Here is a 14,400-nt window from a genome sequence, read left to right on the forward strand (position 1 = left end):
GCGGGGGGGGGGGGGGGGGGGCGTCCGGTCGGGGCAGCGCGCGTCTCGGCCGTCTCGGCTTTGGCTGCCTCGCACTGCCTCGGCTCGACCGCACTGGACAAAAAGAAGGAAGCGGAGGGACTCAGGGACTCCAGACACTAAAGCCCTTCGGGTACCCCGAGTACGCCTGGCCGGGTACCTGGCGGCCGTTTACAGCTCCCAACCAAATAAAAGTCAACTCGGCGGCGTTTGAACCCGGCCCCTGAGTGCGACAGGGACAGAGCGACGAAAACGACTCTTCGTGCTGCTGTTTCTGTTTTGCTTCGTCGGGCTCGGACGCCGGGAATCCTCCTGCGAGCCTTAGGACCGGCGAGCTGCGGTCCCGGTCGGTAAACATTTATTTTCCCATTCCGATGTTGTCTTAGACGAGAACCACCTTCGCCTCCATCCGGAACGATCGGTGCGTGCGGACTTGCCTCACAGGTAACACGGCAAAACACACACACATTCACACGCACACGGCAGCGCACTGTAAGGCCGCGACCAGCGCCGTGGGAATTGCGACAAGTCCGACCTAACCTCTCCCTCCTAAGCAAACAAGTGGCGCCTTGTCGGGCAGGTGAGCGGCTCGAATGTCGATGTGAATCGGCCGCCGGAAAGGACCCGAGGGACCGAACGGCTTGCGGTTCACAAAGGGCGGAGTAACGTTGGCCGCCCTGCAGTGCCTGCAGTTCGCGCGCTTGTGCCTCGGCGTGCCAGGCGTGCCCGTTGGCGGCCGTGGAGGAATATCGCATTCTGATCCCGCTTCGTCGCTCTCTCTCTCTCTCTCTCTCTCTTTCTCGCGCTGGCCCGCGAGTGCGAGCGGGACAGAGAGACGAGAAACTGGTTCGTGGCGGCGCGGCGCGGCGGGACGCACAATAGCCGCGCTGATTGGAGTCCACTGCTTTATCGCCGTCCTCGTCCTCCTCGTCCTGGCCGTCCTGGCGGTGCCCTGGCCCTCTCCGCCGAGCCATCCGCGCCACATCGCGGCAACTCGACGCCGCGCCGCGGCAGTTACGCCGACGCGAGCCGCGAGCCCAAACTGGGAAACTGCCGAGGCGATGCTAAAATATGCGCGCCTGCACTGGTATTCGAACCCGGGACGGTTGCCGGGAGGGTGCGCGGGGCAGCCCGAGGGAGGGGTGGTTGCCCTAGGTTGCCCTAGAGGCACCAACTGAAGGCCCTGGCACGGCACCTCGTCGCCGAAAAACCCGGAGGTCGCCACTGGGATCCCTGTCTTGGCGGCGGCACGGCGGCCCCGGGCGGTGCGAGGTCCGCGCCAAACTGCGGCCTCCAGCTTGGAGCCTCCAGCTGCCGGAGGGGATGACGTCCCCCGCGGCTCGTTCGGCTCCTTCCGCGCGAATCGTCCCTCGGGACGTCAAGATGTGCCAAGTCCTGACTGGCCGCCACGCCCCTATGGAAGAGGGGTTTTTGACGCGCCGTTGACACGTCAACAAACCCGCGCGGTGGAGGCCCGGCCGGCGGCGTCCTCGCCGATTTGGTGTCAGGTGTGTTCGCGGCCCCCTCCCCCTCCCCCCACCCCTCCGCCCCGGCGGCTCAGCTGGGCGGGAGCAGACGGGATGAATGAACCTCTGGGCGAGCGCGCGCGCGGAGGTTCGCCACCTGGCCGCCAGAGGTCGGGTCTGCGGCTGCCTTGGGCTGCCTGCGGCGGGGCGTGGCCCTGGACTTGGCCCTTGTGTCTGTTTTCGCGCCCGAATAGCTCAGCTGAGCGGGCCGGGGTCTACCCCAGCTCCCTCCCGCGGCAAAATCGTCAACCACGGGCAGGAGTCCCGCCATCGGCCAGGAGGGCCTCCTACGTGGCGTCCTGGAGGCATCCTGGCGCCAAAACCGAGGCCGTACTCCTTGGTCACCCGGGTCCCCGTCGTCCACCAGGGTTCCCGACGACTCGTCCTCGTCGTCCTCCGGGCGTCGGTCGTCCGGTACCCTGGCTGCCGCCGGCCTCCGGTGGTTGCTGTTGTTCAGGATCCCGTCGTGCTGTACCACCCCCTGGTTGTCGGCTTCCTCCACGGCCTCGTCGTCATCGTCCTCTAGCCCTCCGTTGTCCCCAGGATGGTGGCGGCGTCCTGCTGGCGCCGTCGGCCACGTCGGCCACCTCCCTGCCCTCCCTCCTCCCCCCGGCGACGTTGCCTCCCCTCTCGCCGGCGACGCACACACTGTGCCACACAGGTGAACAGGACAATGGTTTGGCGCGAAGAGGGCCGGCGGGCCGGCAGCGCCGCGCGGCCATAGCGCACGCCGTGCTGCGCCTGCGCGTCCACTGGCGGCAACTTCAAACTTGGTACGTCGCCGATCAAGTCCGAGAAGCTCGGGCCGCTGGGGCAGACGCTAGTCACGCCAACCGTTGCGGTGACGATGACACGCGACGCAATGCATCGGTGCTACCTAGCTCAGCTCAATTACTCTCACAGTGTACTACACGTGCCGTCCTGGTGGAGGCATTCCGTGGCCCCGACACCAAGAGGCTGCCTTGTCTCTCTCGGACGGTCAGTGACTCTACGTGGGATTGGCTGGCCCAGCTGGCCCGTGAGGTGGACTGTACCTCGACCCCCGATTGTCACTGCACTACGCACGGCCGGCACGGTGCACTGCAAGTACAGTCCAAGAGGAAATTGCATGGCTTCGTCTCCGACTTTTATTTATCGATCCGCGAGCTTTAGTTTTTGTTGCTGGCTTATGTTGTTGGTGGTGGTGGTGGTGATGCTCCCTTCCCTTCATCAGGGTGCATTGTCTGTGTGGCGGGGCGTGGCGGGGGGCGGCGGACTCACATGCCGTGTCACTTTGCTCGCTTTCACGAGAAAGAAAAAAAAACTCGCCATCAGGAAAACACATAAAAATGGCTAGCCGGAATACATAATGATGCATTTTTTTCTTTCAAGAATGCTGGGTTACACTTTTTTGTCACTTCGGAGATTTGAATGCAAGAAAAATTTATATTTTTCCTGCACTGTATACTGAGAAGCATAAGCGACGAACGGGGACTAAATTTTATGCAAAGTGCATTGTTTGTTGCAAATTGGCATTATGAGAGCGGGCGGGGTAATGCACGTGGTGGTGCGGGCCCTGCTCTACTCCACGTGTTCCCCGCGATCGATAAGGCGACCGTTACGTCGCGGGTTCGACTCCCGGCCGCGGCCGCCGCGGAACGACGCGCCTCGCCTGGCTCGCCCCCACCCCTCGAGATAATCCAATCACGTCGTCTGCTCGCGACGCGTCGTCTGCTGCACCATGTGCGCGTGCGTGGTGCACTGTGTGTGTGTGTGCTGTGTGTGTGTGGAGCGAAGGCGCGTTATCGGCGGGTCGTTTTGCGTAGGACGGCTGGCTGGCCGCGCCGCCCCCGGCCGCCCCCCACCCCCGACTGCCCGCAGCCTGAGCTGCAGCCTGCCACCCCCAGACACCGCGGCACCGCGGCGCGCACGCGAGACGGTTTTCGGACCTGTCGCGGACCACGAGCAGGGTGTGCAGGGTTCGGCGGCGGCGCACTGCGTCTGTGTGTGTTCGAGTGTGCGTCTGTGTGTGTGTGTCTGCGGGCGAGGGCGGCGCAGGCCTGCAGGTTGAGGGTGGCGGCCACCCCCTCGCGCACTCTGCGCACCCCCATGCAGGCGGCTTTGTGTCGGGGGTGGAGGGGGAGGGGGAGGGGAAGGGGACCAGACAGGCTTACCCGTCACTACACCACCATGCTGCGCGCCGGCCGCGCTCTCTACCCCGCGGACCGCGCCGTCCCGGACCAGCGACGTCGAGCAAATACTGCCGCCGTCTGTCTGTCTGTCTGTCCGGCCGCCACGACGTCGCCGTCGTCCGCCCTGAGGGTGGCGCCGGGCCGGAGGGCGCGAGGCGCAACAGGCGGCGGCCAAGGCGTCTCGACTTGGCCCAGACCAAGGCGCCGGGGCCATGGCCGGGGCGCGGAGCGGCGGCCTCGACGGCCACCCCCAGCACGTCGCCGTCGACGTCGCGGTTCGAATTACTCGCAGTGGTGCGGGGAGGGAGGGGGAAGGGAGGGCGTCGTCCTCTCCCCAGGCACCCCTGGAGCACCCCCAGCCCGGCCTGCCCGGCTAAACTCTCTAGTATCGAGTGATAACGGCCGTCGGCTCCGCGTCGCCGCGAGGACTGCTTGCCGCCTCCCAGCGCACCAAAAGCTTCAAATTAAAAATAACACTTGAGTAAAAAGAGTGTCGGGAGAGTAGACAGCGTGGTTCAGTCCACGGACATGACGGAAAACTACAGAAATGAGCGCGGAGCGTCCCAGCTGTTTTTGTGTCTTTGTCGCACTCTGCAGCCTTGTAATGAGGGTAAATGAGAGAGAGGCAGTGCATACTTACGCGCACACACACACACACAGCGCCAGCCCGGTCCACGATGACTCACTGCCTTCGCTGGAAATCTCGGAAAACCTTTCCCGTTCCGCGTCCGAGGCTCCTCTTCCCTCTCTGTCCCTCCCGCTGGCGGGGCCGGCACCGGGCCGGGTTGGCCGTCGTCCCGGACGCGGCCGGCCGTCTGGGGTGGCGGGCGTGGCGGGCCTCGCGAGGACGCCGTCAGAGCCTCGCAGGTGGACGCCGAGGCCGCGCCAGTTGCGGCGTTGTCGGCGGGGAGGCCCAAGGGCCATCCCCGGGCATCCCCGAACCCGGCAGCAGCGGCCCAGTCTGACGGCTCGCCTCTCACCCGGAGCAGCAGGGAACCTTAGGGAACCCGGAGGGAACCCAAAGGGAACCTCCTCCCCTGGCCAGCCGCCCAGCCTGCTTTGTCTAGTGTTTTGAATATGACTCAGAGGCCCACTAATCCTCGCTCGCGGTGTTTGCGCGGTTTTGAAACAAAACAGGAGGGCAGATTGCAGGATCCACAACATCCGGACTCACATCGAGCCGAGCGCCGCGATCCACCTTTCACGCGGGTCGAGATTATTTTCCCGCAATTTCCCCGCGGCAGTGGTCTAGCGCTGTTTTGGCAAAAGCGAGACGCCGAGATGATTCACACAAGACCCCGGAAAATGAAATGGCGTCGTCCAGCTGGACCTTGTGTAGTATTTCTCTCGTCTTTCCGCGCGGAGAGGTATTAGATTTGTCGCCTCCTTTGTCTGCGATTTATAGATAGATGTGTGTGTGTGTGAGGGAGTGTGTGTGTGTCTGTGAGCGCGAAGGCAGACGTGAGTGTGTGTGTGTGGAGACGAGACGATGAGAGAAACAACCGTGAGAAAAGGGGGTCGTGAGGTAACGCAGGGAAGGGCAGAGAAAGGTTCACCCCGCCGAGCGTGGCGGCCGGGCGGCGCTCTGTCTCTCTCGCACCCCTTCGGGACTGCGGGCCGCCCAGCGAGTGCGAGAGAGACAGAGCGACGGAGCTCTGTTCGGAGTCCGCCGGCTGGCCGCGAGGCACCGCGAGGCCGCGACGTCGGGGGGTGTCCGCCAGGCCGCCAGGCCCGCCAGGGTTCCCAAGGAGCTCTCCCTCCGCGGCCGCGGCCCGGCCGGCGAGGACGGCGAGGAGGACGACCTTGCCCGGAGACCCGGAGGGACAGGGCGCGCCGGCCAGGACGACGACGAGGGGCTTGGGGGAGGCCAGGAGGCCGAAAAGGGAACGCCACCCCGACCCATCCGGATGGCGCGCTGGTCCTGTCGAAGGACAGCGTCGCGGTGGCGTCGCGTGACGAGGGTCGCCGACGTCGCCGGGTCGATGTCCTCGTGTGAGCTCGCGGCCCCGGCCGCCCTGGCCGTCCTGGCCCTACCGGGTAATGCACCTGGAGGGCGTCCAAGTGACATCCACCTCGCTGACCGACTTGCAGGACTCGATGCCAATTAAATTTCATTTGCCATTGGTTTTTGCTTTTGTTAATTTTGGTTATTTTTTGTGACTCCTAGTCGCGACGCAAAATTGGGCGTGAGAGAATCCCCACCCCCTCGGGAAGTGCGATGCAGACGATGCAGCCCCGTGCGATGCAGTGCGTTGCCTTGCTGACCCCGCCGAGCGCGTTCTCGTCGAGGTTCTCGTGAGAGAGACGGAGACGGCCCGGGTGCAGCCCTCTGGCCTGCCTCTGGCCTCCGGATCTGGAGCGCGGCCGCGACGGCCGAGACGAGACGACCCTCGCGGTCCCTTCTGCCTCGGCGCGGGAACGGAACGAAACGAACGGGAACCGATACGTGAAACATTACCCTGCGAAAAGGAAAGGGAAGGAAAAAGCAGAGGGTCTCGTCTTCCGCGCTTCCTTGTCGCAGGCATGGCCGCAGGAATGCTCCGCCGAGTCCGCGAGAGCTCGTTTTACTTTCGACTTGAGACTGCCGAGCGTCTTCGGCGCCGCGCACACGGTCTCAACGTTTCATCGATTCATCGTTTCATCCATCGAGCAGTATCGATTGTACAGTCGCCCAAAGTCGCTCGCAGAAATCCAGCAACGGCGTTGACCCCTGCGAAGACGTAGGACGTGGAATACAACAAGTAAAATGCAAATCAGCCCGCCAGACGGGGACTGAAAAAAAATGGATCGGGGGAAAGAAGTGCGAGCCGTGTGTGGAGCGAGGAGGGTAGGAAAATGAGACACTGGCGAAGGAAGCCGATCCCGAAAGCAGCCCTGGCAAAGCGCATATTTTTTCCCTTACCCACCACCGCGTTCGCCGAAGCCGGCAGAAAAACAAGGGTTTCGTTGCTTGGCTTTTTTTTTCTCGTGGTTTTTTTTTTTTCGTTTGTGTACTGGTTTTTATTAAATCTTGCTTCGCGACAAAACCGAAATGAGTAACGCGAATTGGGCCTTTCTTCCCGACGGCAAAGAAATCGCGACCGGTCCTCGATCCTGGACTGGCTCCCGCGTGCAACTCTCCCATCGCGGGCAACAGGTCCTGCGGGTGCAAAGGCGGTGGTGCCAAGGGCTTTACTGAAAAACCAACTAGTTGCTTCTCGCTGCTACAGTACCCCTCATCTGAAACAAGGAGGGGAAAAAAATCTCTTGACATTTGTCAAAAGTCTAATGAAAAAAAAAATTCTCAAATATTTTTCTAAACGCAAAACGCTTAGACTTTCTCTTTCTCCGGGCGAGAATCACTTGTTACGAGGACAATGTCAGGGCGCGGGAAGGGGGAGGGGGGAGAGAGGGGGGATCTGGGCATTCACGCCGAGGGGGAGGGGGCGCGGCTGCGGGTAGATCGCTCTCTCTGTCTGTCTCGCTCTCTCTGTCTCTCTCGCTCTCTCTCTCTCTCTCTCTCTCTCTTTTCTCTCTCTCCCTCTCTCTCTCTCTCTCTCTCTCTCTCTGTCGCTCTCGTTCGCGCTATCGCGGCGGCACGTGCCACATTCCCCCCCCCCCCCTCCTCCCCGATTCACCCCGCGAGCATAAGGGGTGCAGCCCTCGCCGCGCCGGCCGTCCCGCCGCTGTACAGTCGCGCGCAAGAGCGCGCCAGCTGCACCGGAAGCCTGACTGTACACCCGGACTGGTTTACTGGCACAATTTTCTTTGGGACGGAGTGTAAAAACGATGACCTTTTTTTTTTGTTTTGATCGTTTTCTGGACGGGTTTGCTGGTTTCTCAATGGTTATGCCAGTCTTCCGTTTCATCCGAGGTTTTGAGGGAAGTGAGGTTTCGTTCAGGGGAGCGAGCACTTCGGGTCATTGACATTCTCAGAGCGGAAATCAGCCCCTGCTGTTTTTTTTAACAGTCGCCTAGCAGGTGTGAAAGAATTGCGCATGCAAGGTGCACCTTCAGCTGTGTTTCATATTAATTTTTTTGACGTTTACAGTAGCAAGAGCTGGACTTTCGTTTGGTTGGCCCTCTCTTGGTTTTCATTCACCAAAGCGCCTTCATTGTGGTTACATGGATTTGCGACAGTAAAACCAGCAATTATTCTAACAAGCAAATTAATTTCTTTAAAATTTTTCTTGTTTTTAAATCTTGAATCCGAGGAGGTGAATGTCCACTCGTGTCCCTTGGTTCCGGCTGGCGCGGGCCGGCGCTCCCCGCCCGTTCCGCGTTCCGCGCCTTGACCCCACAGCTGTGTCTTGGCCGACCAGTACACCAGTACATCGCCCATAGCAGCTATAGCAGCTGGCATCGGTAGCACGCGCCGCGGCGCGAAGGGAGGCGAGGCCGCCCCGCCCCGCCCCGCCCCGCCCCGCCCCGCCGGGACGGGTACAAGACGGTGGGGAGGCTCCCCGCACGAGCGCAGCCAGGCAGCCCGCGCTGCAGCCCAGCGCTCCGCGACCGTCTTACTGTTCTTACTCTCCCCTCAGCCGCGCCATTGTCGCCAAAATCAAGCTGCTAAAATTTCGATTCGATTGCTTTTGTTGGCGAAGGTTGGCGGCCAAGACGATGCGCTCCAGGACGGTGCGCTCCGAGACGGCGGCCGAGGGGACCAAGGGGTGGCTGGCGGGCTCGCCGTCACTTAGCGTGGCGCGGCGAGGCGCGGCGCGGTCGCCGGGAAGGGTCCCCGTCCCGTCCCGTCCCCTCAGGGTCCCCGTCGACGGCCTGCCCGGAACCCACCGTTACTTTTCCCGCGGAAGCGAAAGCCCGGCCGGCTAAGCGACTCCGCCTCTCTCGCACCCGTTCGGGACGCCCCGGGAGTGCGAGAGAGACGGAGAGAGCGTTGGGGCCGCTGGGAGCGCGGATTCGGGATGTGGCCGCGGAGCGACGTGGTTCGCGGGGGAAAGCCGTGCCGCAGTTGTTTGTTGTTTGGCGCGGCGGCACGGCCATGGCCTCCAACTCCAACCTGCAACTTCCAAGTTCGAGGTTCGACGGCGCCGTGGAGGCCGGCGAGCAGCCCGTCGGCCGCGCCATAACGGTTCGCCCGCCAAACCAAACCCGTTGCGAGGGGCGTAACCCAACCGACCATCACGGTCCTGGCGGGCCGCGGGTCGAGGCGGGCTGGCCGGGCCTCGGGCCGGGCAGCGCGCGGGACGTGAGAACAGGTACAGGTCGTCGAACTTGGACGCCTGGACGGGCGCCTTGGCGCGGCAACCTCCGTGGCCTCCCGGCTGTGCCTCCCGGGGCGCGGCGCGGCGGTGCTCAGCTGGTCCCCTCCACCCCCACCCGCGGGAAGGGCGACCGTCCTGGTGCCCTTCGTGCCCTCCACGCCCTTCGTGGACGGCCGATGGCCTCAGAGGGCCTTTCAAGGGCGGTGGCTCCTGCACAGGACAGCCACTGCGAGTGTTGATTAGTCGGCAAAAGTTTGGATTCGAACTTAAATTTTGATCAAGGAAAACTTTTCGACGCCTCGAACGGTGTCGGAGTGTTTGTTTTGCTCTCGCCTGGAGCGTTTCTGACGTGATTGTGATTACGGTGCAGAAGTAGTGCCCGTTCCTCTTTGTCGATTAGTGTGTTGGGCCCCTCGCTGCCTGTAATCTCTCTATTCGGCGGCGACACTCTGCGGACGAATGACTGACAAGGGCCTAGGTAATTGCACCCCCTGCGCCAGCCCTGTTGTTTGCTCTGGATAAAGTGTGAGATCCGGCGGGGCGCTAAGGGCGGCCAGGGCGGCCCCGGAAGCTCCCCTCTCCTCCCCCGCCCCTCCATTCATTAGCAGTGCCAGGAGGGACGTATCTCGTTCTCGGGGCCTTTGGGCCGTTGGTGACGACGAGGGCGACCGAGTTGCCTTTCCACCAGCATCCGGCCCGCCAGGCCGAGTGCAGTGCTGATGTGAGCGACGGCGACAGCGCCGGCGGCCGCCTGAGCTGCACATGTGTGCATGTGTGTGCAACCCCACCCCCCTTGGCCCCCACCACCCGGACTGCTGCACGAAGTGCTTCGGCCGTCCTCCGCTTCGGCGGCCTGCTTCGCCTGCACGGCGCTCGGGTCTCGGGTGCGCGCGCGCCGCGGCCAAGCTCCCCTCCACCTCCACCACGCCTCCACGGCGGCCGACGCGGGCCGACGGCGACCGGGGAAGGGATGGGCACGGGGGAGGGTGGCGCGGGGCCCAAGCCAAGCCAGCCCGCGAGCCGCGAGCCGCGGTAGAGGAATGAGTCAGTCTTCGCGTCGACTCGAATCCGGACGGCCACGGCTCCCTCCTGCCCGCCTCGCAGTCGAAGCGGAGCTGGCTGCCGTCTCAAGTCCCTTCAAACTTCACGCCCCGTGAAGTCCCGTGAAGCAGCGCGCTACCACAGCGGCTGCTGTTCAGTTTTAGTCGGACTATGCTGTGTTGGAGAACCCTCTGTGAAAGTTGTGAAGTCTGCGAAGGCTGCACAAGGTACATATCGTCGCCGCCTCTTGGATTTACGCTTGGATTACCACACCCCCTGCCTCCCGACCCCTCGTCGTGCTCGTCGTGCTCGTCCTGAGCCACCTCCGCGATGGAGTGCTCCGCGATCTCCGGCCCGACTGTTCCCATGTCGGCGCCGCAGGTCTCCTCAACACGAGAGCCTCCTCGCGCTGCTCCAGCGGGCCACACCAGCCTAAACTCCTCCTGTTCCACTCTGTGAACGGAACAAATCCCAGAACGTCCCGGGGGCGTTGCGTTTCGAACTCTGCCGCCCCGTGCCGTGCCCCGCCCCGCTCCGCTGCCGAGTGCCAACAGTGCGGCGCGGAAGGCGCGAGACTTGGCGTTGTTTGGCTCGGCGCCGGCAGGTTGGCAGCAGTGGCCGGCTAGCGCGGGCTGGGAGGGGAAAGGGTTGTGGAAAGTTGTAAACGAATCGTGCGTGGAACTTGGCCTCGCTGGCGTTTTCTCGCGAGTTCGGACCTTTTTTCCTCGTCCGGTGACCGGGCGAGTGTGGCGCGAGTGTGAAAAGGAACAGGCGGCTGATTGAGGCCGAGGCCAGGCGGCCCAGTTCTTCAAGTCCGGATAGGACCCCGTCCGTGATGGGCTGCGCGATGCGTCGCTCTTATCTCCGTGGCGACACATTCGCCAGGCTCGTGCTGTAGCGCTCGCCGAGCGCAGCCAGTGCCGACGATGCCCGTCCCGTCCAACGCGTGAAGGTGCTTGTCTAACTAAGCCGAGTGGCGAAGGCAAACTCTGGGCCAAGTGAGGTTAGGGCGCGGGCTGTGTGTGGGTCCGACACCCCGTCCCCCTCCATCCCCAAGCACTGCTCTGTGTGGCTCCCAAACAACACCCGGCTCATGTGTGACTTGCTTGTTGTTATCCAGGCTACTGAAGACAGCCTTCAAGCAAAGCGCACTGACCAGCAGGAGCAGGAGTGCGAGCGGCCCTATCTCACGCCGAATGAGTCTGTCGGCAGCCATCGACAGGGCCAGGGCTAGCCCAAGCCCTGTCCTGGGTGACTTCGACAAGGAGAATGTCACTACCTTTGACAAAACTGACCTGTTCCTGGCCAGCCCCATCAAAAGCTTCTCAAGCCCTTCCAAGGTGAGTATTGGTCGTAGTGAGACGCTGTGCACCTGCGCGTTGTCGCCATCAACTCACAGTTGTTGTTTTGCGCATTCCAGTTTGGTGCCATCCGGCAAGCTATCAGCCCAAGGCTGAGGCTACCGCTGGAAGATCAGGACCCCAACTCCCAAGATAGCGGCTACGGTGCTTGCTTTGCTGGTGAAGATGCCAAGTCCAGCTTCCGCTTTGCTGAGCCCCTTCGTATGGCTCCAAGAAAGACACCAATCGAACCATCGCCAAGGAAGGAGCTCACTCCATCACCTCAAAGCAAACGCGCCTCATCCTTGCAGCCATCTTCTCTTTACAGTAGATCATCGAGTTCAGGAAGTGAATCAATCGATGATGGCTTCATGGAGCTCTTCATGAGTGAAAAAGTGGTAAGAAATTTATTGAAGACATGCAGATTGGATTTCTGAAGTATTTTTAATCATTGTACTAATCTAACTCATTATTTATTTGTGCAGGATGAGGACACTCAGGTTCCCATTGGAATGAGTGATCTCCTCTCCGGGGACATCCACAAAGACAGATTATCTCTGGGCAGCACAGCAAGCAATAGCCTGTCCCCGTACTCTGATAGCCCTATGCTGGAACAATTGCAAGCTTGTCCAACTGAAGATTTCCCCAAGCCTTCTTTCCGCCGTTCCTTGTCTACCTCAGATAGCTTTACACCTGCTTCTAGCAGAGTAGTCAAGGTATGTTGTTAATCTTTTTCACCGTGAACAAAAACAATACAATTGAGATGCATCGGATTCTAAGTGTCCCTTCCCTTTTTCAGGTTCGCACTTCTTTATTCAAGCAGTCCAGTGTTGTTAGGACGTTGGACCACTCTTCTGATTTTGCCCCAACCCCTGAGGCGTCTCCCGTCTCTCAACTTGCCTCCAACGCTCTTTCCTCTCTGCACCTGTCCAGCGGGGGCTCCTTCAAGCGCCCTGAACCTCCGACTGACAAGCACAGCCCCATTCAAGTCAAGAGGCGGAAGTTCCTGCAGTGCATTCAAGATAACCTCAACACTTCACCTCAGAGCCCCCTGCAAGTTTCCCATAAACCAACACCACCCAAATTCCAGCGCTGCTTCTCGGAGACTGAAGCAACTATCAAATCGGCCCTTCTGAGGGCCTCTACCAACCCTGATCTTATCGGTGACTTCAGCAAACCATTCGCCCTTCCTCTCATGGAAGGACGCCACCAAGATCTCAAGAGCATCTCTGTGGACACCCTTGCTGCACTGATGAGGGGAGAATTCAAGGATGAAATTGCCAGCTTCACAATTGTGGATTGCAGGTATGTAAAGGACTGTTTGCTGCTTCTACTTTCATCCTCAACTATACTTAACATTTTTTTAGAATCTGCCCAATAAATTTCTAATCAGAATATATTTGTTTTTGTTTTACAGATATCCCTATGAATTTGAGGGTGGTCACATTCGTGGTGCCAAGAACTTCTACACAAAGGAGCAAATTTACAAGGAGTTTGTGAACACCAAGGATGGAGTAAACAAGCCTGACTCCTCAGATTCTAATGTTGGCAACAAGCGCAGTATTTTAATCTTCCATTGTGAATTTTCGTCAGAGAGGGGACCTAATTTGTAAGTACTCTCTACCTGTGTTCCTTTCTCTTTCTCCTTGATAAATTATGTTTACCAGTTTTTCTAAAAGAGCTGTTACTTTTCCAGGTCTCGCTTTTTGAGGAATTCTGACCGCGACACTAATAAGGAATGCTATCCCTCATTAGATTTTCCTGAGATGTACCTACTGAATGGTGGTTACAAGCAATTTTATGAGCAATATCAAAGTCTCTGTGACCCTCAAGCCTATCGGCCAATGACACACCCAGACCACGAAAACGATCTCCGCAAATTTAGGTCTAAGAGTAAATCATGGAATGGTGGTGATGGCAAGAATAGATTATATCCTCGAGGTGTAGGAATGAAGCGTCTCGGTCTTTGACTTGGCACTTTTGTGCACAATTAGGTAGAATTTTCAATTTTTCAATTTTGTGGGAAAGTGGGGTGTTTACTTTTTTTCTTTTTTTAATTTTGTGATTCCTAAACTCTGTTTTGCTGGAGGTGCTGATCAGCTTGATAACTTACTGACTTACTCAGAGGTATTTTTAATTTGTTGTGCTCTAATTGTTATTTTTATTTTTTGTTAGTTTGATCAGCATTTTGTTTTGAATGTTTCATGATGTAGCTTCCATGTACAAGTAAGCCTCCACCCTGGCTTTCATGATATGTTAAGGTAAAACAGATGTTTATCTACTTCTTGCAGTTGGTTTTGAAATGGAGTTTCTTAAGTGATTCTTTTGTAAGTGGCAGCTTTATTGACTTTAATTCGCTCTCGTGGAAAATGTCTATCTAGTCCTATAATGAAGTCTGCCTTCGTAATTCAAATCGAATTTGTTCCCCATTTTGTTTGCTTTCTTGAGACTCCTGACAAAACCATGCAACGTTAGTTATTGAAAAGAATTCGATGTGATTTAACTTAATTAATCGATCTCAGGTCCATTACTGGGCTGTATATGAGTTATTAGTCTGCTATTATTCTGTATCATGTTGAGAAGGTGTATTTGTGTGACATTGCGTACCATTCTTGGTCTTAAATTAATTTATACTTTCAGGCATTCTTAAAAAAAGTCTTTTACATTTGGCTCTTGGTTGACTTTCATTTGTCTCAAATTTATTGTAGTGCAATATCCAAATTGTGTTTTATTCTGTTGATTTTCACTGAATGGTACTGCAAGTGAATACTGGTTAAGTGGTGTTCTCTGTGTGTAACTGTCTAAACAAGTTGTTTTCTTTCTTTTTTGTGTTCCTCAAATTATTGGGGTATCCTGAGTCAACTTAAATCTTAATGTGGATAGATGTCTTAACCGGTTGATGAAACCATTTTATTGAAAAGACTTTATATATTTGCAGAATTTTAAACTCTGTTTTCATCACAAATAAATATTTATATTTTAAATCGACTTGCCTTCTCTTTATATTTCTTGCTCCTTACTTCTCATTTGCTAACACACCAGTAGAAAAAAAAATGACAAAGGGATAAGTTGGGAAAAGTACATCTTTATTCTGAATCATCTT

The 14,400-nt window shown here is 58.2% G+C and overlaps 1 protein-coding gene across 3 annotated transcripts; it reads left to right on the top strand.

Moving 5' to 3' along the window:
* The first annotated feature begins 9,953 nt into the window (after positions 1-9,953).
* On the top strand, positions 9,954-14,285 carry LOC117646847 (M-phase inducer phosphatase). Of its 3 annotated transcripts, none has more exons than XM_034388106.1 (7): positions 9,954-10,184; positions 11,078-11,297; positions 11,378-11,695; positions 11,783-12,013; positions 12,097-12,602; positions 12,715-12,906; positions 12,994-14,285. In XM_034388106.1, exons 1-7 carry the CDS (start codon positions 10,129-10,131, stop codon positions 13,265-13,267), a joined length of 1,797 nt encoding a protein of 598 aa, XP_034243997.1. In that variant the 5' UTR covers positions 9,954-10,128; the 3' UTR covers positions 13,268-14,285. The 3 variants fall into 3 exon arrangements, with proteins under 3 accessions (XP_034243997.1, XP_034243999.1, XP_034243998.1); XM_034388108.1 differs by lacking the exon at positions 9,954-10,184 and adding an exon at positions 10,558-10,960; XM_034388107.1 differs by lacking the exon at positions 9,954-10,184 and adding an exon at positions 10,559-10,909.
* Positions 14,286-14,400: the final 115 nt, after the last annotated feature.

Source organism: Thrips palmi, unplaced genomic scaffold (assembly GCF_012932325.1).
Source record: "Thrips palmi isolate BJ-2018 unplaced genomic scaffold, TpBJ-2018v1 HiC_scaffold_2, whole genome shotgun sequence".
NCBI lineage: Eukaryota > Metazoa > Arthropoda > Insecta > Thysanoptera > Thripidae > Thrips > Thrips palmi.

Excerpts from the sequence above, each read along its gene's own strand:
- LOC117646847 (XM_034388106.1), top strand. The coding sequence starts at position 10,129 with ATGCTGTGTTGGAGAACCCTCTGTGAAAGTTGTGAAGTCTGCGAAGGC. Across the intron at positions 12,603-12,714 it reads TTCACAATTGTGGATTGCAG|ATATCCCTATGAATTTGAGG; the intron begins GTATGTAAAGGA and ends TTTGTTTTACAG. Across the intron at positions 12,907-12,993 it reads TCAGAGAGGGGACCTAATTT|GTCTCGCTTTTTGAGGAATT; the intron begins GTAAGTACTCTC and ends TTACTTTTCCAG.